The 24957-nt window shown below is 34.1% G+C and overlaps 1 protein-coding gene and 1 long non-coding RNA gene across 3 annotated transcripts; one reads left to right on the top strand and one right to left on the bottom strand.

Annotated features, from left to right (window-relative positions):
• The first annotated feature begins 8725 nt into the window (after positions 1–8725).
• LOC111207899 lies at positions 8726–20583 on the top strand. The gene is made up of 2 exons (XR_002660128.2): positions 8726–9009; positions 20161–20583. It is a non-coding gene; the product is annotated as an uncharacterized LOC111207899 (long non-coding RNA).
• On the bottom strand, positions 20528–23768 carry BNAC06G09690D. Of its 2 annotated transcripts, XM_013847332.3 has the most exons (5): positions 23649–23768; positions 23456–23556; positions 22118–23110; positions 21277–22037; positions 20528–20961 (listed from the first exon to the last, which is right to left on the bottom strand). In XM_013847332.3, exons 3-5 carry the CDS (start codon positions 23076–23078, stop codon positions 20662–20664), a joined length of 2022 nt encoding a protein of 673 aa, XP_013702786.2. In that variant the 5' UTR covers positions 23079–23110; positions 23456–23556; positions 23649–23768; the 3' UTR covers positions 20528–20661. The 2 variants fall into 2 exon arrangements, with proteins under 2 accessions (XP_013702786.2, XP_022562155.2); XM_022706434.2 differs by lacking the exon at positions 23649–23768 and having other exon boundaries at positions 23456–23578.
• Between the last annotated feature and the right edge of the window lie 1189 nt (positions 23769–24957).

Genomic DNA, 24957 nt, shown 5'->3' with positions numbered 1-24957 from the left:
GTGAATTCACTTCTTAAAGTCTTTAACGACTATAGCACATTCACTGAGATAAGTGCTAAACATTTTGAGCAACATTGGATCGCATCAAGCCAATAAATTTTCACTAGTTCTCCCCATCATTGGTATAGAATCAGAAACCAATCATTTTCATCTAAGAATGTTGGATGTTGCTCCGCCACAGAGCTTCAAATGAAGATGTGTTTTCAAATGAGGTTGGAAATATATGTTGGATATAAATCTCTATTGACACTTAAGAATCCAGAGCCATCCCCGAAAACTATAAGTAAGGCTATACATGAATTCTAAAAGTGAGTTAGTACTTCCAACATAAGGGGGAGAAAATAAACAGCTGGAAAAGAAAATAAGTTGAAATGAATTATCATTGATCCTCGGGCTAAACACAATGTGAAATAGAAGTCCAAAAGATAATTCATTTCAAAACTTACTAAAGCAGTTGCCAGACACGACCCATATAAATATAGTGATCAAGTCACATATACCAGCTGTAAATGCTCCAATAAGAATAAATGTTCTACAAGAACAATATCAAACTGCTAGTCACGCCTGCAGCGTGGTAGACAGATTGGTTCCAAAGATAAATCCTCGTAAATGAAAAAGGAGCATATATTGATAATGGTCAAAACGAGGCAATATAGTTTTGTATGATCTCCAGAAGAGAAATTAAACATGACTGACGAAAATTCAGGTACCTGAGACAAATGAAGAGATCTCAATAAGTTATGTCATGTATGAAACAAAATGGAACCGATAAGAAAATTGACGTCGATGATATTATACATGCAAAGTAGCAGTTGATATAATAAATGAGAAAGAGGATCATGAAAGAAAGTCTATTGAAAAGTGTACACAAAGAAATGATTGGCCAAATCAGAAAGATGCAATAGACAAAGATATAAACTTCTTGTGAAATAGAGAAGTATTTGGACCAGTAGTCCATACACTAAAAGGTGTAAAACAAGTGAGATGTAAATGAACCGTTGCACACAAAGAAGGATCAATATGAAATTAATTGTGAAGAGACATAATTTCATGTGGTAGATGCAACTAGTTTCAAGTTCCTTATAGTCTGGTAATAAAGGAAGAACTTGAATGAAACAATCCACTTGAAAAATGTTAATCCCTGAAAGTATAATCCATGAAGGATTGATGATATCAAAATCATGTTCCCGGGAACTCTGCATATTCGATCGAATTGAAACAAACTATTTTATGGGATATATGAAATATTATAAGGTTAACAAATGTATCCATTTGTATTTATCAAGAGATTATAAATCAATAGAATCATGATTTGAATATAATCAAAACTCCTGAAGAGTTATAGAAAAATTATATTTTGAAAGAAAACTCTTGACAATACTATATTGTTTTTATGTATTCTAAACTGGAGATCTAAAACTGAGATGTTATCATAAAGATCCTTAAAGTATTTTATTTAAGACGCTCGTATATGTTTGGTCCTGAAATACCATACGTAAGAGTGTTATTTAAGAAAATTATTAATCTTTTTCATTACTGAAAGATGTAATTTCATATGAAAAGAAAGAAAATCATAATAGTAACTTCTATAGTTACAAATGAATAATTCGTATGTACGAGACGAATTTCTATACGATTATATGTAAGAAATTTGGTTTGAAATCCAAATAGACCAATAAACTATTGTCTAAGTCAAAAGAGAATTATGGACAAGAAGTCTAAAGGCCCTAGATATCATAATAGAAATGAATAGAGTTTATTCTCTTAAGCTTAATTCTCTGAAGAGAGTTGATTGGAATGCATATCCTGAAGATATTGTTTCCAGGGAAAGAAATATGATAGTAAGTGTGGTTGTACTCTTTTTCCTTATCATGGTTTTTTTTATCCCATTGGGTTTTTCCATGACAAGGTTTTAACGAGGCAATAAAGAACATACAAAAGATAGACACCCAAAGAGAATGTTACAACTTGAGAGATGAAAATCTATCATTGTTCTAAAGGTTCTATGACTACTCATTCGAGGGGGAGCTTACGTAGTTGTACTCTTTTTACTTTTACTACGGTTTTTCCCATTGGGTTTTCCATGACTAGGTTTTTAACGAGGCACCACGTAATACAAGATGGATGATCAAGGGGGAGTGTTATAAATTAAGCATTGAAATGATCATCCACTTCTTTACCAAACTCAAACACTATGATCATCCACTTCTTTACCAAACTCAAGCACTATGATCATCCACTCCTTTACCAACTCAAGCACTATGATCATCTACTCATCAAACACTATGATCACCCACTCATTTACCAAATTAAGCACTATCTTTGTTATTTTATGTATTGTTGTTCACTATAAATACCATCACTCATCTCACTCTTTTGTACACCATAAACAAGAACAAGAGTTTATAATCAAAGAACCATTACATCTTCTTCTTCTTCCTTATAATAAACTCTCTCCCTTATACTAGTGTTATTTGCTTCCTACGGGTATTAAATTCTACTCTTATTTAAATTTCTCGATACTATAAATTATAAGTTATTTCATAACATCAACCATAATTTTACTGACTTTTTGTAGCTATTATTCTTCTTTTATTAACCATAATTTTGCTCAGGTCTCGAGTCTTCAAGGTTTGATATGATTCTCGCTATACTGTTATGTTTGAGTGCCTTTAGTTGACTAATAATGAGGACAGAACACTGCATGATTTTAATATATGTTTCGTATACGAATCAAGTCATGTATTCCATAAAAGTGGGTTCATTATAAAATAAGAAAAGAGTAATATTAAAAACTTCAAACAGCTAGCAAATAGAAACAAACACAAATAAATTTTAAATTAGATAGTGGACCAACTGTCCTAGCATAAACTGAGCGACAAAAGACAAAGCGTATGTCACGTTGGCATAGTTTCTCATATCTGCTACTTAAAGGACTTTGCATTCCGACCCTTTTTCGGTGGATTCCCCTTCAGGTGAATCTGGTGGGACGTTATAAACAGTCTCAGAATTGTATTCTGTCTGCTCACGACTTGCTATGGTTTCCTCAGCATCAGATGGTTCCTTGGGGTCTTCACCCCCCTCGGCGGGATTACCGCCAGATGAGACACCAACATTGAACTTGGAAGAAGCACTTCTCTTTCCATGCATATCATCATCAGGGGTGTGGCCACCACCCTGTCGATCAACAATATTACCTATTACTATCTTATATAAGGAGTCAAGTAAATAAATAAGTTTTGTTGACATACATGTGGTGCAGAAGAAGGGTTAAATGGTATAAGATGTGTGTGAATACAAAAGTTAAATTCATAGCGACGAAGTACAGATGAAGACATACCTGGAAGCTCAACGTTAGTATTAGCTAAAGACATGAGTTGCTCAACAGATCGAAACCTAAACATCTCAGTAGAAATCAGATGAGCAACAGCAGAAACTTCAACCATCTTCGTAAACTCTTTTAGACGGATGGCCACAGGAGAAACACAAAGCTTGAAATAATTGTTGCTTCTAGTCACATCGAATCCACTAAGCTCAGACATAGCTCTCTCTCGCTAAGAAGTTCTAGGAATGTGTTCAGGCGATGGACATATACAGATGCTTCGATGAGATAAGACAACAAAATAAGGATAGTTTTGTGATCAGAAGCTAGAATCCAAAAATATGGACGACATGACAACGAAGACGTAAGACAGAAACTAGAAAAAAATAAAAAACCTTATCGACGCCCATTAGTGCACCCCCCTTCTAAACATTCCTTGCTTCCCAAAATCAGAGTAAGCAAGCGTGTGACAATGGTTCGAGTACAACATCCTGTCTTCAAGTCGGAAAGGGAGATATGGGAAGCAGCCATCGTTCTTGCAGGACTTTGTATGAGTTATGAGCTGGAAGGAGCGATGAATCTGTGAGGACCATCAAGCCAGAGACGTTTATTTATAGGTTCATAATCCCGAAGAATCTGAAGAGATAGAACTTTCTGAAGTAAACAGTCGTAGTGGAGATCGAATTAACTGTGATTAATGGCAATGTTTAATGGCACGAAGGTGAAGCCGTTACAAAGATCTGCAGTTCGACGAAGAACTATGATTAGGGTTCAAAGGAAAGCGGCGATGAAGACAATATAGAAAGGTTTTCTACGTCTAACTCTGGGCCATACTAACCGAGGGCCCAAATATAAATATTATACAAACCCACACAATTCAATATTTAGAAAGCCCAAATAATACATACCGTAAATGAACAAAACGCATGAGAGAGTTTGCTCACGTGTCAAAACGGGATCTCCTGATTGGTCGATTTTATTGTCCGACGTGGACACCCTCTCTACTCCTCATATATCCCTTTTAATATTGTATATTGATATCTTAGTAGTTTTGTTTGGTTGATCCAATTGATAATTTAAAAATGGTATATACACTATACACATTTAGAAAATCCAAAACAAGCTATATAAATTCAGTTTAGCATTTTTATATTTTTGTCAGCAGTATATATTATCGATCTGTATCAACAATTAGTATAATATGTATCGATTATGCGTACTCATATAATATAATAAGAAGTGAGTCGTTTCCAATTACCTAGTGAGTCAGGAATGTGGTCCAAAATCAAAGTATACACATTTGGCAAATTACTAACAGATATTAATCCTATAATTAGTATAAAATTAAATCGAAGAACCACAAAAGAAATGAAAATGTTGACTCATAGTTACAAAACTACAAGGAAATGAGTAAATTTCATTGTTCATTTGAAGAAATAAGTGAGTAAAACGTCCAATATTGCCAGTTTCGTTTTTGCTATTTTTTAGAAAAATCACAAAACTGCCTTAATGTTTGTGGAGAAAAGCGATGAATTTAGATGTAAAGGAGATCAGCAAAAATAATAAAGTTGTGTTATACATAAAATTATCACAAAGAAAGCAAAAAAGTTGTCATCATTAGCTCAGTATAGAGATGTCAAACAGGTTTACCTATCCCGTTCCGTCTCGTACCGCAGCGGGTTAGTCATTGAGCGGGTCACAGCGGGCCTGTCCCGCGCGGACTGCGGTCTTCAAAATACCGGCCAAACCCGTACCGCAGAATATATAGGCCTTCGCGAGGAGTCCCGCGGGACGCCTCCTTATCAAACCGCCTGCTACAGCTTCTTTCATGAATGTTCAACTAGAAAAGTTGTGTAAGAGAGTTGAAGAGAGCTCGTTAAGCTTCACTAAAGCCTTATCAAAATCAATGTCACAAAGCTCCGTTTGTACTTGCGTTCTTGAGTTAAAAGTCTTCTTTTGTTATCAGCATAAGCTTTTGTTAAGTTTGAATCTGATTGATTTGTTGTCTTTGTAATAATTTGGCTTAAGTATTGTATGTCTTCATCAAACCATCTCTCTTTTTAATTATTTGGATTGCAAAAAAATTCGTGAATCACTTTGCCAAGTTATACAAGTGACGTGTTATACAACTAACTTTCCTCCTAAAAAATACTATTATAACCAAATTTAATTTAAGAAAAACACCACTTCACAGTACTGAAAATAAAACCATTCAACTTAAACAAGAAATATCACATTGTAATAAAACAATTCATAGTTGTGTGTAATAAAAAGAAAAAAACAAATCAAAACACCACCAGAGCTCGAATCTTCATCGCTGGAGCTGGAGTCGTCATCGCCGGAACTCGAATCATCATCACCGGAGCTCGAATCATCATCGCCGGAATTCCTTATGTTTTCTGGGGGAAAAGTCACAAGAATCGCTTTCTTCTCACTCTCTTTCTCATTTTTTTCAGGTAAAATAAAAAATGAAGAAAAAAAATGCGGGTCTATGTAATCCCGCATGACCCGTTTCGGTCCATTCCGTAAAAGACCTAGTCCCGCAAAGACCCGTCCTGCGAGGCCCGCAAATTTGCGGACCTAGAAAACCTCGTCCCAATACCATCATGCGACAGTCCTTTACGGGTTAGGTCCGCAGTCCAGATTTGCGGACCTAGAAATCCTCGTCCCAGTACCATCCTGCGACAGTCCTTTACGGACTAGGCCCGCGGTCCAGATCCATGATTGCCATCTCTAGCTCGGTACTTTGTTACAACTCTGCCTTACTTTGTCCATGCCTAAAATCCTCAATATTGCTCATGTCGCCAACTATCAGAGAGACAAATGTTTGTTTTTTTTGTGCAACAGAGACACAAATCTTATGTTTAGAATTTAGAATGAATCGCTGCTCCTTCGTCGTTGTACTCTACCGTCGACAACATGTCACAAGTTTCTTTGGGCTGGGCCACTACCTCACGTTTGTGGGGGAGCTCAAAAGTTATTAATTTCCTAATTCTCAGCCCATCATTTTCATCAGTTTCAAAGTCCCACATGTACGTGGAGGGACTTGACCACTTTGGTCAATTTTCTAAAAATTACCGAGGGGTTCCTTTGGATTTTTACGGAAACTGGAATGCACACAATGTATTTATCCATCTTATGTGAAGAGTTCACTTAGTTTTTTTTTATTACTGATGGGTTCATCGGGACAACCTACTTCATCATCATCACTTTCATCCTTCTCGCCGAAGAAGAGAGTCGTATTGTTCACCGCCTCATTCATGAGAATTTTTTCCCCTCCAAACGTTAAATGGAGGTGTGTATCTTTATCTATAACCGTTTTCTCATCTTATGTAGCGGTTCGTTCGGGCCTGAATATGCAATGGATGTTGTTACGATGATATTCCGAGTTGTGGATTGGATATTAACATCACAATTTAAGGTGACTAAATTTCAAGTTTCTGTTGAACTTTGCTTTGACGCATTCGAGTTTTGCTTTGAATCCACTGTCTTTCTAAAGTAAAGGTGTCTTTACGTTTATCTTGTATGCTTTATTGTATCTGGTTGGATCGAGTTTGGTTAAACTCCATTTTCATTTGTAATCCGAATGTTTAAGAAATAACGAAAGTTGTGTTTCAAAAAAAAAATTAGAATGAATCAATAGTCTCAGGATTCAGATGAGTTACCCCACGCAATTTTTAAAGCTGCTGGGCCAGTTCTTGGCACTGAGGTCAAATAAGAACAATCCATTTATTGTTTATTTTTTCGTGTTAACATATGTTACCATTGGGAGCCTTAGTTATATGGTGTGATAGCTTAGTATGAGTTTTTTTTTTTTTGAATGGTTCACTCTTTAGCTTTGATGTAATTGTGATTATTCTTAAGTTATGTATAAGTTAACAAAATGATATATTTGGCTATTGTAAATTTAATAATTATAAAATATCCAGTTGTAATATTTATGCAGACGGATATAATTCTTTAAACCGGATAATCAATTTAAAATGTTAAAAATTGTGTCAATATTAAGCACATTGCATTAAAGTTAGTATTTAACTATTATCCCTAAATTATTTTCATTTCATAAATTGTCATATATCCGGATAAGCATGTACATAACCCGTTTGCTTGTCTTTTTAGTAGCCAAATATAATTTTGTTAAACCGGATAAAAAATAATATATCCAAATATACTTTTTTATCTGGATTGACTTTGTAATATTCGGTTAAGACTTACTAATACATATTACCCATTCTTCATATAATATCTTAATTCAAATTCATAAAGTATTATCCGATATTAATATGCAATCACATTAAATGTACATAAGACTATTTTCCGGCTATTATCATTATAATCAAGATTATTTATATAATATCCAGTTATAATACATATTTGTCATTGTTCAATTAGCTAACATTTTACCAAGCTTCTCTTGTAAGCCAAGGAGACATTTTCATTTGTTTCATTATTATATTATTTTGCTTACACCTGTCAATTTATCTCTTAATCTTAAACATAGAAGGTTCTCAAACAGGCTAGCTAACATTTTAATTGATATGTTTTTCTTAAACCGGATTTCTCGAGTATCTGCATCGTTTTTAACAGCTTCTTACCAAATTTTTTACCCACAAATTATCTTATTAATTGGCACGTGCAGTATTACGGCCACGAAGCTTCTTTGTTTATAGGATAAATATGAAGCTATATTCTTTTTCATCCTTATCAATCTCCTAGTGCCAGTAACAAAACAAATATCTCACCAATAATATATTAATAATATATTAGATCTGAAAAATGCCTGGCACATTATTGTTCATAACCTGACAACTCTACTTTTCTACGAAATCGGTTTACGTGAAGCCCATCTTCAAACAGCTGCTCAACTCGGACAGAAAGTTAATATCACCTTATCTCTATCACCGTTTAGCTAAATACATAAAGATTGTGTATGATCACCTAATTACCACTCTATTTATGGTTATTGAGTTAAATAGCTCTAAAATAAATTGGTCAACTAAATGAAAACAAATTTATTAAATCAGGAGTCATATTAATATTAAAGAATTTTTTTTATCAGCTACACAAATATTACAAAATATGGTAGAAAACATCTCAAGTATGAAATATGTGAATAACATCGCCACCTTTATGTTAATTCATGTCACATATACGAAGTAAAAATTAATATGTTGGGAACTACATAATCAGGTTCCGGACTCCCACAAAGGGGGAGAGAGTCGACTGAACATCTCAGCCATTGGCAGAAATTTCACATGCATCTGATCCCTATTTAATTGAATTTAACCAAAAATAATGGGGTCAATCCGTAATTTATTAAACTTAACCCCGTTTAAGTAAATCCGACCGACCCAACTCATTAAACCCAATCCATATAAGATTTAACTTATTGGTTTGCCCCAAATCGACAATTTTAGGTTCATAGACCAAATAGATTTGGAAGAAAAGAGAGTAGAATCACAAAGAGAAAGAGTCGTTTTGAGAGACATAGAGAGAATCGATTCCTTCGCAAATGAGACCGAGAGATGCTTCGATTTTAGGGTTCATTAGAGGGGAAAATATGAAGTCAATTTTAGGGTACTAAAGAGGGGGTAATGTGAAATCGATTTTATGTGAAATTCGTGGGTTATACTTTGATTTAGGAGGTTTCAATCGAAAAAGAGGGCCACTCTTGGATTCAGGATGAGGTAAGTTTTCGCGATTTTTTTTTTTGTTTCAGGATAAATTTTTTAAAAATATTAAAATTGATTTCCTTGTTTGTTTGTGATTTTACCTTAGGAACCCTAACTAATCGATTTGGGAAAGGCATTAACAAGAGTTTCCTCATGTAGGTTTAATTAGTTGGGTCAGGTTGGATTTAATTAATTGGGTTTAAGTTACATTTTGATCTGGATGATCTTTGATCGGGCTCTTGAGTCAGAGATTTTTTTTTTATCATTTCCCCAACAAAAGGTGCTGAATTGTGGACGTTAAACTCGCAATCATAATTTGAATGTGAATATAGTATTGTTTTAGGAAACTGTGAGAAAAGATTCTTGTGAGACCTGAAGATGTGGTTTTCTGTCTTGAGGTTATGGGTTCACATGCATAGTCAAAAAATGGGTAATTGGAGATATTGACTCATGTAGTGTTATGTACCAGTTCACGAAGTACTACAAGAGATAATACATGTGTGTATCATGACGATGGGATGTGTTAGAGTTCATATATTATGATGTGCGTGGACTTGTTAAGCTTGAAAAAAAAAGAAGATATTTGTGTGAAGACAAATGGACGTTTTCTATTAAGAACAATGAAACTTGCTTGAAGAGTAAGTTTTCTATTAAAAAGAAACGAAAGTTGCTTAAGTTGACTTTGGTTGAACTTGGGGAGCAAATTTAGTTTTTGTATACAATGAGGATGTGCCTATATGAAGAAAGTTGTCTATGTGAAAAAGAAAAGTAGAAAAGATCTTTTGTTTGTGCTTGTATGATTAAGCTTTTGGTGTCACTGCTTTGTGTTAGGTGCTGACGTAATTGTTGACGTACTTCTAGAGTGTTGGAAGATTGAAGTCTAGATTCACAGGGAGTTTAGCTCAGAGTTAAGTGATCATGATAAGTCAAATTCTAGATTCTAGGATGCTTAAATTGTCTTTGGTTGAACTTGGGGAGCAAATTTAGTTTTTGTATACAAGGAGGATGTGCCTATATGAAGAAAATTGTCTAAGTGAAAAAAGAAAAGTAGAGAGATATTTTGTTTGTGCTTGTGTGATCAAGCTTTTGGTGTCACTGCTCTGTGATACGTGCTGACGTAATTGTTGACGTATTTTCAGAGTGTTAGAAGATTAAAGTATAGATTCACATGAAGTTTAACTCAGAGTTAGGTGATCATGATAAGTTAAATTCTATACTCTGGGATGAGTTTTCGCTTAGGATTAATTTATTCTAAAGAATTTTTGTAATTGAAAATGATGGTATTTTAGGAGGATTGTGCATGATTTATGATTTATGCATAATTAGATTGGTGTAATTTACTTTCTTATTCTAGTAAATTAGAAAAGAGAAAATTGTGTCTTATTTATTTTTTACACTTTATTATTTTGACTTCATTGAACTTACAAGATCTATAAGATAGTTTACTGGAATTGGACTAAAATATTATGGGAAGTTTACTCAAATATATAATATTTTAGGACAATTGACTAGAACCATACAAATCTTTTTTTTATTACTGGCATTTTTTAAATACCAAGCGTGCCCTTTTTTTACGTTATGAGAAAAAACGTATTTACGAAAACGCCATTACTTTTTAATGCCACGTAATCAAAAACCCGGCGCCACGTAGGAATTTGGTTCTGTGTTTTCATTAAGTCGGTCGTAAACAGCTATATACGTCGTTACGGCTGAATTAAACAACGCGGGTGACTTAAGAGAAAACGGCTGACTTAAGAACATAAATCAGCTGTTAGTTACGGCTGATTTACATAAATCTGGCTCATTTATGGGATAACGACTGACTTACGTACACAAGTTACGGCTGACTTATACATCGGCGGTTTGATTTCTGTAAAATTTGGCTGAGTTGTAGTTAAGACACGACTGAGTTATGTTTCCACGCCTGAGTTAATGAACATCGACTGACTGGGTTATTTAATATACGGCCGACTTATGAGATGTTGTTACGGCTGAGGTATATTTAACCAGCCGTCATTGGATGGATTAATAGTAAATTCAGCTTATTTACGGCTGACTTATTAGTGAAAGATTAATTACTAGAATATCATTTGTTTGACGGCTTTATTTGACGATATGGCCGACTTAAGATTTTTCATCCTAATTACAGCTGATTTATTAGCAAAATATTAATTACTGAAATAGTATCCACGTTTCGGCTGACTTGAATTGTACATGAGGGCTGATTTATTTAGGCTGAGTTATATATTCGTTTGGCGGCTGACTAACCGATTTTCCATGTCATCCGCCATGTCATCGATTCGGATTTGCCATGTCATCACTAATGTTACAACAATAAAATAATGGTCTATGTTATTCTTCATTCTTCATCTTCTTTATCTACCTTCTTCAACTTATTCTTTATCTTTCTCTGAGATCTTATGGTTCTGGTAATTATTGTTTCCACAACTGGGTCTGAAAACATAAATTTTTAAAATTGAAAATCTGAGACAGATCTACTACAGTCGTCGTCATTTTTGATGATGATCGGTTAAAGAAGAAGCTTCCTCTCCTCCAGTTTCATGTATGGCGGTCCTATATCCTGCTGCTCCCTCTCTCATTGGATTCGTCGTCTTGCAGAAGAAAAAAGACTAAAAGAGAGAGATGAAGAAGCTAAGTCCCGTAAATTGTAAGAAAAGAAGAGAGTTGAACAAAAAAAAAAAGAAAATGAGAGAAGACAAAGAAGATGATGAATTTGAAAGCTGAGTTTATATGTTTGATGACTCAGATGGTGCGTCATCTGAATCAGATAACTTTAGTTCATACATTAAGTCTCCAACACATAAGTTATGGCTGAATTATCCTTACGTTACGGCTGAGTTATGCATATGTTACGGCTGAGTTTATAATTTTTATAACTTTATAGTTTTAGGGTTTGAAGTTCAAATTTAAGAAAAGATTTAAGTTTTAATATTGTTTTCAAATGATTAACTTTATAATTTATATAACTTTATAATTCTATAGTTTGGGGTTTGAGGTTCAAATTTAAGAAAATATTAAAGTTTTAATATTGTGTTCAGAGTTGAAGGAATGAGTTTGTTCCCGCCCAAATATTTTGTTCCCGCCCAAAATACGAAACGTAGCGAAACAAATTACACTTGACAGATGAGTTATAGGACGGCTGGCTTATACCATTCAGATACGTTACGGCTGAGTTATGCATACTTTACAACTGAGTTATGCATACGTTACGGCTAAGTTATAATCAAATTACGGCTGAGTTATGCATACGTTACGACTGAGTTTATAATTTTTATAACTTTATAGTTCTATAGTTTTGGGTTTGAGGTTCAAATTTAAGAAAAGATTAAAGTTTTAATATTGTGTTCAAAAGATACACTTTATAATTTTTATAACTTTATAGTTCTATAGTTTAGGGTTTGAGGTTTAAATTTAAGAAAATATTAAAGTTTTAATATTGTGTTCAGAGTTGAAGGAATGATTTTTTCCCGCCCAAAATACGAAACGTCGCGAAACATATTACACTTAACGGCTGAGTTATAGGAATATTACGACTGGCTTATACCATTCAGATACGTTACGGCTGAATTATGCATACCTTACGGCTGAGTTTAATTATAAACCAACCCTAATCTATAACCTAGAAACAAAAAAGCTTGCAGCCGTGTCGACAAAATCTAAACCTAACTAAACCACCGCGTGTTTCTTCCATATCACGAGAGTTGGGAGGTCATTATTGTCTTCTTCCTTTGCCACCGCAGTCTCGTTACCACGAGAGCTCCAACGTCTTCAAGCCACACAACGGTTTTGTTATCTCCTCCACCATCAAGCTCATCTGCCTTATCCAACTTCTTCTAGTAACAAGAACAAATTCAAAACACAGAGAAAGAGCGAGAGAGATTGAAAGAGAGAGACGTGACCAGTGTGGTGACAAGCGGTGGTAGTGGCGACTACGGTGAAGATGGAGACCGGAAAAAATGGATCTGAGAAACAGAAACAAGGACGACGTTGGCACGTATAGATGGCGACGAGCTCAATATCCGTGACGACGGCGAAGACCAGTCTTCTTCAACACTTTTTCTTTTTCTCCGACAATCTTCTTTTCTTACTTTGATGTTTCTTCTTCTCTCACTTCTAAGTTTTACAAACCAAATATACTAAGGCATAAGAAATGAATGATAATGTATGAATCTCTCTTGTTTACAAGACAGAAAGTGAGAGAGATGAAGAAGATCTGGAACTGTAAAGAGCTCTCGAAGGAAAGAGAAGAAGAGGAGGAGACGTCAAATAGAAGAGAGAAAGTGAAGAAAAAATGCATTTTAAACCATTAGATTAAAACTAATCAATGGTCAAGAATTGTAATCCTTGTACTAAAAAATATAACCAATGAGAAAGAAGTTAGAAGATAAGCACTAGATGGATTTGTAGCCCTTAGATTAAAACAATCAATGGTTAATGTTTTAATTTTGATGGTTAAAATTGTATTTTATATTAAAATGTATTTTGATAAAGCTTTAAATTTTAAAACTTGGATTTTATGATTATATGTTGATTTTTTGATGTATGGTTTAAATATGAAATTTAAAGTTTAGGGTATATAACTGAGTGAGTTTAGGGCTTGGTATATAGTGTTTTGGGTTTCGATTTAAGATTTAAGATTCTATTTTTAAATAACAAAAATATTAGAGTTTTAACATTTGTAGTTAGAATTTATGGTAGATGATTAATTAATTTTTTTTAAAAGTTTGAAGTTTAATGTTTTACGGTATAGGTCAAAGTATGTGGTTCAAGGTTTAGGGTTAAAGGTTTGAAATGGATATGGTTTGAGATAATGTTTTGAAAATATTTAACTTTATAATTTTATATTTAATATTTTTAGTTTAAATTTTAATACATTATAAAATATTATAATTTTATATTGAAAATATTGAACCCTTAGACTAAAATCAATCAATGGTCATGAAAAAAATTGCTTAAACTTAAAAAATGTAGTTACGGGTTTAAATCAAAATTTGAAATGGAACTTTAAATTAAAGATTTTTTTTTAAATGATTCAAATTTGAGTTTAACTCAAAACTACATAAACTTTAAACCTAAACCTTAAACTTTAAATAATAATAAAAATATTGAATTTAATGTTCAAAGATAAATTTTAAATTTTTATAACTTTATAATTCTATAGTTTATGATTTGAGGTTTATATTTAAGAAAAGATTAAAGTTAGAGTCTTGTAAGTCAGAATTGTATAAGTGATTGTAAGAGAACATATATCTCAAGATCAAGTTAAAGTCTCAACTTGAAGTTTAAGAAACTATACACATTCAGTTGATTTATATTCACTTGATATTGATAAGATGATCTTCAATATAATTTCTTAAAGTACTTGAATTCAATTTTCTGATTTTATGGTATGTTTGAGGTATTTATAAACGATACGGCTGAGTTATCTAAACGATAAGGCTGAGTTATCTAAACATTTTTTGATTTTAGGGTATGTTTGAGGTATGGCTGAGTTATGTAAACGACACGGCTGAGATATATAAACGACACGGCTGAGTAGTATAAACATAGCATAAATCAAACACACGATACATGGGTGAGTTATGTTTTTTACATAGAAAACCAAAAATACAGGTTTTCTGCACCATTCCGGTATTCGTCCATGTATCCAAGCTTCAATGAACTCCTTTGTGTCGTCTCTGCTGAATCTGTCACTTCTTTTCATCTCCTTCATTTTCTTTTTGTTCAATTTTCTCTCACTCAGATCTGAAAAAAAATTAAATTATCCAAATATGTGTATGAAATCACAAACAAAATTAATTAAACACATCCCACAATTGTCGATCTGAGTGTTTTTTGGAATGTATTTGTCTTTTCTCTTCGGAATGCACACTTCTGATAGCTAGGTCTTCGGAGATTGACAGAAAGTAACTCAGCCACAACTGCATATATAAACGAAACTGCATATATAAACCAGCCGTAAAAGAAAAGTAACTCAGCCACAACATAAATTAAAACTCAGCCACAAACTCGAAAAACGCAGCAGAGAAGATGATTTCAGACAATTACAGCGAAAAATATTTCATAAAAACGATTGGAGACGACGATTTCAGGGAAGACGATATCGGAGAAGACAAGACAGAGAGTTAGTTCGAGAAAGACGGAGTAAACACAATGTCGATGATGATTTCAGGGAAGACGCGGTTAGGGTTCCTTTAGTTCTTCGACGAAGTTGTGCTGTGTTGTTGTGTTTTTTTTTTCAATGTTATGTAATTAAAGAGATGGTTGATTGTTCTCTATTACTGATGTGGATACTTAATTAGTGATGTGGATTTAATTTTTAAAAATAATTTCAATTAAAAAAAACTAACCAAAGGCCCTTACTGTCATTTACTAGGGGTATCCAAACACTCTAGTAATTTTTAAAAGATGTATAACACTCTAGTAATAAACCAACTTTTCTTATACATTCTAGTAATTTTCTCAAATATTATTAACGATGATATTGATAATTACAATGAATAAAACACAAGTTAATATAAGGGTTTTCTGCAAAATTGACCTAAAACTCAAAGTCAAATACAAAACTAACCTTTTTTTTTTTTGGAAATGAGTTTTGTCCTATTCACCCCACAAATTCATATAATTCTCGAAAATGCCATCAATTTTTTTTTTTCTTTCGAAAATAACATTTTTACTCTCTCACCCTCATCATCTTCAAGTAATTACAAGATTGCCGTTGTCATCAATACCCCAACCACCATGAACAACCAATTTGAAGCTCTTAATGCTCCCAAAATTGATTTACCCTTCTTCTTTCTCCATTCTTATGAACTAGACACAACATCTCTCATTTTTTCTCCACATTTAACTAAAAAAACCCAAGATTTTGATTCTACATTTTTATGGTTCATAGGGTCATAGAAGCTAACAATTCTGGGTGGGTCACTTTCGTTTGAGATTCTGTGTGCTTGGAGAAGCCTTATGTGTGCTAAGGAAGTTATCTCACCAATTTAAGGTATGAAATCGAGTTTTTTTCCAGATCTGTTCGTCCTGACGACCTTCCAAGTAAGTCGTCTGGCTGTAGACGACTTACCTGGAAGTCGTCTGGTCAAGTCGTCTGGTCAATGCAGAGGTTATTTTTGCAATTGACTTTAAAATCTATTTTCTGAGACGACTGAAATATAAGTCGTCTGCTTTTGTTTGGTTACAAAAAAATCTCCAAAGAACCTAGACGGCTTACATGTAAGTCGTCATAGGTTAGTTTTGCATTTGACTGGATTTTGTCAAAATTTTGTCTTTCCTGGACGACTTATTTTACAGTCGTCTGGTGGAAAATTAAAATATCAATATTTTATTAAAACCCGACGACTTACATGTAAGTCGTCGTAGGTTAGTTTTGCCATTGAAAAAAAAACTTCAATATTTAATTATACTCAGACAACTTACAATTCAGTCGTCCGCTCGACGACTTACTTGTAAGTCGTCCATGATTGTATTCCGAGATTCTGGTCAAACCTCGTAAATCCTGGACGACTTACATGTAAGTCGTCGGACAGACGACTGAATTGTAAGTCGTCTATATATAATTAAATATTGAAGTTTTATTTTTCAATTGCAAACCTAACCTATGATGACTTAATTGTAAGTCTTCGAGTTTTAATAAATTATTGATATTTCAATTTTTCACCAGACGACTGAAATGTAAGTCGTCCAGGAAAGTCAAACTTCTGAAATAATCCAGTCAAATGCAAAACTAACCTTTGACGACTGAAATGTAAGTCGTCTAGCTTTTTGGAGTTTTTTTTAACCAAACAAAAGTAGACGACTTATTTTTCAGACGTCTCAGATAACAGATTTCAAAGTCAATTGCAAAAATAACCTCTGCGTTGACCAGACGACTTATATTTTAGTCGTGTGGAAGACTTAGATTGAAGTCGTCCGCGTTGATCTTAAATAAACTTTCGTTTTCTTTGTTCTATGTTTGCTAATGTGTTTTATTTTGACTTTTTCAGATGATGCGTCAGTTACATGCAGTGTATGGAAAATGTTTGTTGAAAGATGGAATTTGGAATTTTGTGGTTGATCAATTCAAAGGAGCGAGAATGTTATTTTTGAGTGAAGGTTCGACACATGCTGATCTTGTTGCAATGGCTCAAGATGATTAAAACCTGGACATGAACACAGAGTCTATGGAGTTAACCTACTCATTACAATAGAGTCTTTGTAAAATTTTTATTGCAAAAATGACCTAAATGGACGACTTCTCTGGAAGTCTACTAGACGACCTCCGTGGATGTCGTCTGCGTCAATGTTTAATAAACTTGCATTTTCTCTAAAACTATAAAGACTTTTTAACATTTTCTTGTTAATTCATGTTTATTAATGAATATTTGGGCTACTGAATGAAATTTATAACTTAATTGGTGATATTTATGAGGTTACAAACATTCACGTTAATTAAAGTTTCTAACTGATCCGAGAAGACTTCCGTGAAGTCTTCTACGCTAGTTTTTAAGTCTTCTACGCTAGTTTTTGAATAACTTGTATTTTTAAGAGTGATAAGTTTCATCAAGATATGTTAAACTCATATTTTCAAAATATGTTTTCTCCCTTACTTTTACTAAATTTTACTAAGTTTTTCAACACAAACTTATAAAAAATATGATATACTTTTACTAGTTACTATTGTTCTTTTCCATCTCTTAAATATTATTGTTATAGACACTAATGATGATTATTGTTATGAGTTGGAAGAAGGGTTAAAATGCTTCTTAAAATGTTGTATCAATATGAAGCTACCAACATTCTTGTTTATTAAGATGAGAAAAGGGCCATTGGAGTTTATTATTGCATATGAGAGATCCAAAGATAAGAAAAAGGCTATTGAAGTCTATTATTTCATTGATTTGTAAATGTGTAAACACATTGTTAGCACATGTATTACATCTTGAGAAATATTATTACTGATTTTACAAAAAAATCACAACTAAAAAAGTAGACATGCAAATCACAAAACAGACCACAAATAAAAAAAATTATAGATCATTCCTCTACAAAGACAAGCTTGGACTCCACTTGATATGGAAGAAGACTTCGTCAGAAGACTTCCAGGAAGTTCAGCCGACTTCCTGGAAGTCGTCTGGAAGATTTCCTGGAAGTCGTCTAGCGCATTATATTTTAGAAGACTAACAGGTAAGTCGTCCCAGAAGTTTTCCAGATCTGAAAAACCTGCATTTCAAACCAATATCTGAAAAACCTTCATATTAAAAAACGTTCAAATGGGTTAAAAACAGAGAAAATGGGTGGAAGATTATATAAAATCTACTTTTATAGAACACACAAAAATACATATCTAAAATTAAGATCTACCTTCAAATGAGTGGAAGATGAGTACCATCTGATTAAAAACCTGTAAAAAAAGATAGATTAGTAAGAAAGACATGAGACAAAACTGAAAAATTCATATAAAGTTTGGTGTTTTCAAGTCAAAGAGATTAGAGTGGGTTTGGAGAGTTTTAGTTTGGGAAAAAAGTAAGAACTTTATACAACAAGAAGTTACCAAATGAAGAAAAATCAGGCATAAAAACTTACCAAAACGGTTAGATCTATTATGAAAGGGAGACTTATCTGACTTCCAGGAAGTCGTCTGGAAGACTTCTTGGAAGTCGTCTAGTGCATTATATTTTAGACGACTAACAGGTAAGTCGTCCCAGAAGTCTTCCAGATCTGAAAAACCTGCATATCAAAAAACGTTCAATAGCTTAAAAACAGAGAAAATGAGTGGAAGATTAGATAAATCTACCTTTATAGAACACACAAAAATACATATCTAAAATTAATAGATTTACCTTTAAATGAGTGGAAGATGAGTACCATCTGATTAAAAACCTGCAAAAAAAGATAGATTAGTAAGAAAGACATGAGACAAAACTGAAAAATTCATATAAAGTTTGGTGTTTTCAAGTCAAACAGATTAGAAGAGAGGTTGAAGAATTTTAGAATGATGAACATTACATTTTTGTTGCAACCATTTGAGAAAAGGAGAGAGAATGTGTAATTTTTTTTATATAGGGAGGCAAAAAATCCAATTAGGTTAAATATTTTTGATTCAGACGACTTCCTAGACGACTTCCTAGACGACTTACTTGTAAGTTGCCCAGAAGACTTTAATATTTTTAGCGGGAAAGTAAAATATTTTTAACGGAAAAATAAAATAGAAGACTTTCCAGACGACTTACAAGTAAGTCGTCTGGTTTAAATTTTTAAGCGGGAAAATATTTTTTTAAAAAATTTTAGGTGGGAATATTTGGACGACTTACATGTAAGTTGTCTGTTTTAATTTCTTCACCAGAAGACTTCCATGGAAGTCGTCTAGACCCTAAACATAACCCCTAAACTTAATTAACTAACTAAACACTTCATAAAATCAAATTAAACTTCAAAAGTGTTTACTATGCACAAAAATAAACACGTATAGGTAAAAATTTAATTTTTCAAAAAAACATTCAAGCTTTCCAAACTCTAACCCTTAGAATACATACAATACTACAACATATGTTGCCAAACCCTAGACCAAAGAGTACCATGATTCACTACCTACACTCATCTATGTTGAAAACAATTCAATTTTGTTATATTTTAATTTATATCACTTAAAACTGTTTATAATTACATGATTTTAATTTTTCGCTTATCAAAATATTTTTTTAAAAAATTATAAATTATTTTTAAGATCAGCTACACCAGAAGACTTACTTTGAAGTCGTCCAGACGACTTCCAACATCTCAGACGACTCAGACGATTTACTGGGGCTATATTCGTAAAAATGACTTCTGTTTTTTTGTTTGCCCACAAGGGACTGGAGTGTAATTTCATAAAGCTTTTAAGTTAGTTTTGCATTTGATTCAAGTTTGGATACATGTTTGAGATTAAAATCAAGTTGTAGATTAGTTTTGGCAAATTCCCCTTAATATAACTTGAAAAAGAGTATTCTAAGCCAACATGAACGCTGAACGCTGAACGCTAGTTTTTTTTTCTGACTTCCATCAAACTTTCTTTTTAGTTCTTGATCATTTGGTGGCGAAAAATGGAGCTACGAAAAAGATCAAGGGGTTTTCAAACCAACGTACAAGATGATAATCCAGTTTTTCAAATCGTGACAGATTTGCTAGGAAGGTTGAGAAGGACATTCTTGAAGAATGACTTGGGAAATAAGAAAAGGAAGTGTCTCTATTTAATTGTATAACATGCGAGAAACAGTGTTTTTCTGAAAATTTATCAAATTATTAACGTAATTTACTGTTGTTTTCTCTTTTTCTAGTTCTATGGAGAATACTCTGATCATTATTGGATAGCAAAGGATGACCATCATCAGAAGAAGGGTGTATCGGTTGCTCGAGGAGGGAAAATGTTGCAGAACAGTACCAACATCGTTGGTAGTTGCAGAGCTTTTATCGTCTCTCATGATCTTATGTAATTGTTTCATGAGTCATGACCATATAAACATCACTCTTATAACAATTCGAAAACCAGGGAATGGAATATTATAAGAGACATGAAATATAATAAGAGAATTTTATTCAGAATCTCGAAAAAAATAAACTCCTAAAAATCCGAGTTGGTAAAAGAATCAATGGGCTGTGATATAAGATACAAAGGTGTGTTTATGGTCTCATGCATTTGACAAGAACGTCGACGAATCGCTTGTACATATGTTGCTTCATGTACATCTTCTCAACCTTCTTGCGTCCTTCGATCCCCATTTGTCGCCTTGCATCTTGGTTTCTAAGTAGAAACAAGAGATTGTGGGCCAAATCTTTGTTACCTAATCGTCCCATTGGGTGAAGTAGACCGGTCACGTTATGTTCCACAATCTCTTTTGTTCCTCCTGCATCTGTTCCCACCACTGTAAGTCCATACGCCATTGCTTCTATCGTCACTCTCCCAAATGTTTCACCAACTCCCTGAACAAAAGACATACAAGAGGTGGGCAAAATAAACCTTTTAAGTAAAAATAATAGCCAAACCGAACACGCTTAATCCAAAACCAAACATGAATTTGTCAATAAACCAAAAACAATCTGAAATGAAAACCGATATGCTTAATCCAAAACCAACCCGGATTAAACTATTTGGTTTCAAAATCCATCAAATCGATAAAACCAAAACCAGAAAATCTAAACCAAAACCAAAAAATCTAAACCAAAACCAAATCATAAACCGGATAATGCAAAAGAATAATGTATTTGAGGTCTGAGGAAGTGAGGAGGATATGTTACCTGAGAGTTTGTGACGTAGACATCTGCTGCAGAGTATAATGAAGCAACACGAGTGGTTGCTGGAGTCCAAATGATTGACTTAGATAGGTTTCCGTTGCTAGATAAGAAGCTTAACATCTCTTTAACGTATTCAACTTTGTTGCTCTTTGAACCCACTGATCCCAAGAGAAGTTTAAGCTCTTGTTTCTGTCTTCCCGCTGCATTATCAAGTGTGAGGGAAGTACTTTGCATCTGTCGAGATGAGCCTCTTAGGCGATGTTTCCTTGAGGGGTTAACCTTCTCTTTCCTAACGGTGCCTTTGTGATTCCTTTGAGCTCCTTGTTCTCTCTCAGCAAGTGCTAAGGAAACAGATTCGAGGAGAAGAAGTTGTCCCTTTCCTGGGTTTATGCTGCTAAGAGACATCACGAGCATATCTGCATCTGTTAAGCCCAACTCCGTTCTGACTGATTCGCGTAGTGTTTGTCTCTTCTCCCTCATTTTCTCTGGAGATAGTGTTGGTGTGTTGAGTGAGGAAGGAATCCCAGCAACAAAGGCCAGCTCATCGTTAACAGATAAAGGAACAATCACTGGTTGTGATCTAAGCCTTATATGCTCCTCTTCGCACCATGTTAACCATTGTTTGCTCTGTGATTCCGATAGAAAAATTAGCATCTTCACTCGGTCAAGCACCGGTTTAGCTCGGTCAAAGTATTCTCTTCGGTTCTCCATTATCCACCAAGCTATTTGACTTCCACCAGCTGGATGATGATTCATGTATTGATCTACAAGAAAATGAATAACGGTTAATAAAGATCTGCTTTGCTTTGATTGTTAATTAAAAGGGATGATGAATCCTTATTACCTATCCATGAGGTACAAACTGCTGACCCAGCAATGATCAAATCTGCTTTCATGGCAGTCTTGAAGCTGAGTTCTCCTTTGTCTTCAACCACTTTGACCCTTCTCCTAGTGAGCTCTTGCATCAACCCACCTCTTCTGCTGAGAACAACTGCACTGACTGTTGCACCGCAGCTCAAAAGCTCCGAAGCCAGCTCCATCATCGAAATAGGAGCGCCAGTCATCGAGAGCTCGTGAAAAAGCAAAACGAATCTCCTCGACCAAACAAGGCGTTTAAAGTCTGACTTCCTGTCGCAAGTCCCGGACCGTCTATGCGGGCTCCACTCGAGAACTTTATCCTCTAGTGATCCGAACGGACCAAGAAGGTTGGCGTAAGTAGCATTCGTCATTGGAAGTTGCGGGTCTTGCTCATCCTCCAAAGCCTTACTCTCAACCGCTTTAGACACCTTGTGCTTACTACGTGAAGTCCGGCTAGCTTTTCTCGTCTTCCGCCTGGAACTCAAGCTCCGCCGAGAAGCCACGTCATCTATCTTGCTCAGACTAACATCCGTCCTCTTCTTATTCACGCCAGCATCATCTTTACCGGGAGTAACACTCACCAAAGCATCAGAAGTCTCATTAGCAACGGAACCCATCCCTTTGCTCTTATCCACATCCACATGTACAACAACATCCTTTCTCAGCTTGCCTCCAAACCGTAAAAACTCAACTTTGTTTTCGTTATCATGCGCCCACCTAGACTGAACATAGAACCCAAGATACGTCCAAAGAGTAATCAAAAGCAGCCAGTAGACGAGGCGGCTGCTACGAAACCACTGAACCGCACCTCCTCCACCTCTGCCCTCTCTACGAGGAGGAGTCCTACCAGAAGAATGCACTCTAGGTGAACCCCTTGGAGTAGACCTCCCAGAGAGTGAAGACTTAACGCTTATCTGCCTCAGCGGCGACAACCGAACCTCTTCCATACACAAATCCACGAGCCTCTCAACACAGCAACCTGGAAAAAGACATGTTGCAATCAGTATACAATGTAATCTGATAATTATATTATTCAATTGATCATCATATATATATATATACAAGAGTTGGTTGTGATCATGATCATTGTAGATATATACTAAAATACGATTTTAGCAAAGATTGATATGCTATATATAGTAAGTCTAAGATGATCAAACTCTCTGATACTAGAAGAGCTATAGGAAGGTTCTAAAGCAGTATATCTATTGACAATTCAGATCTAAACCACTCCCCTTGACCTGCATTAAGGTGTTTCAAAACCAAATCTGGAGAAAACTCAACACAAATTCTCAGATAATTACGATCGGTCAACTAAACTTACCAGCAGCTGAGTATGGATCCCCGCCGATACGCCAATGTATGAGCTTCCGAAGTTGGAATAGCGAGAAGAAGGCGGCTAATTGACGCCAATTTTGCAGCAATCTGTGATTTATAAACACGAAACCTGAAGTCAATCATCAGAATAATAGTGTGAAGACGAAGTGGAAAGAGACGAGAAACGAGAAGCTTCTTACCTTTTCTAGTAGTCTTCGTCTGATGATAGATGATTTATCGCAGAGAGTGCGGAGGAGTGTCTTCTTCTTCTTATTTGTTTCCTATTTAATTAGAGGATTAGCCACTTGTTTCCTTTTTAATTACTTACCTTTATCTCTTTAATTATCTTTTAATAACCATGGGGATGGGGATTGTGTCTTTTGTTCCTTTCTCCTCGTTTGGTTGGATACTTAAAAATAATTTGTCTTTTGATTAAAAAAGAAAAAAGAATCCCTCTTTTGATAAATTATTATTATTATTTAAATACGACTAATGTAGGTAATTAAATTCTAGGTTTCTTAAAATAACTACACTAATAAATTTCTTTATTTTTTTGAACTGAAGAACTACAATAATAATTACATGTGGTTAGAAACTTCTCCTAAAATTTTCATTACATCCTTTTCAATGAATTTTTAAAATTAACATAATGTAATAAATAGGAAAGGTATTATTGTGAAGAGAAATATATATATATATGTGGGAAATAGGGTTCAATGCTCTCATGAGTTCTTATCATTGATTTCATATGTATATTTTAAATTTTACTGTAATATTAATATTATATTATAAATATTTTAATAAGAGGTTTTATCAATGCTCTCATTAGTTCTTATGCTTTCATATATAATTTTTAAATATATATATAATTCTTAATATGATAAAATATCTTAGAATATCATGAATAATAATTATCAACTTTGATTAGGGTTCTTGGAATTATTTTGGGGTATGAATATTCCAAAAAGGAGTATGAATTGGAAATATATATCAGAATCTAATTTGTTTATGGATTTTTGAAAACTTATTCTATTAGAAATCTGAAAAAACATTATTTGTTTTCGTCTCTATCACCAACCATATCCCAAAAAGGGGTATGAATTTAAGTTACATATCAGGATCTAATTTATTTTTGAAAATTTTTAAAGTTATTTTATTAGTTAGAAATCATATCAGGATCTAATTTATTTCGGAACCAGAAGAATGACTAGCGTTTGCAAACTACTTGACATATATAAAGACCCTTAGTACTGGATTTCAGAGCTCGGAGATCATCTATGTACCAAAAACGCATAACACACAGGCGGACAAACTAGCACGGAGTGCAAGAATTCAACTGTTTTTCGTCGTTCACATGGATGCAGAGCTACCCTTTTGGTTAACAGAGTCTATATAAGTCTGTTTTCTTTTGTTGATGTCAAAAAAAAAAAAAAAATTAGTTAGAAATCTTAAAACATTATGTGTGTTTTCTCTCTACCTCCCATCCTGTTAGAAAAAGGAGTTTGAACT

The sequence above is a fragment of the Brassica napus genome, chromosome C6, assembly GCF_020379485.1.
Source record: "Brassica napus cultivar Da-Ae chromosome C6, Da-Ae, whole genome shotgun sequence".
NCBI lineage: Eukaryota > Viridiplantae > Streptophyta > Magnoliopsida > Brassicales > Brassicaceae > Brassica > Brassica napus.
This window is presented reverse-complemented; position numbering and strand designations above follow the sequence as displayed.

Excerpts from the sequence above, each read along its gene's own strand:
- BNAC06G09690D (XM_013847332.3), bottom strand. The coding sequence starts at position 23,078 with ATGGAAGAGGTTCGGTTGTCGCCGCTGAGGCAGATAAGCGTTAAGTCT. Across the intron at positions 22,038-22,117 it reads AGTTTGTACCTCATGGATAG|ATCAATACATGAATCATCAT; the intron begins GTAATAAGGATT and ends ATTTTCTTGTAG. Across the intron at positions 20,962-21,276 it reads TCTACGTCACAAACTCTCAG|GGAGTTGGTGAAACATTTGG; the intron begins GTAACATATCCT and ends TCTTTTGTTCAG.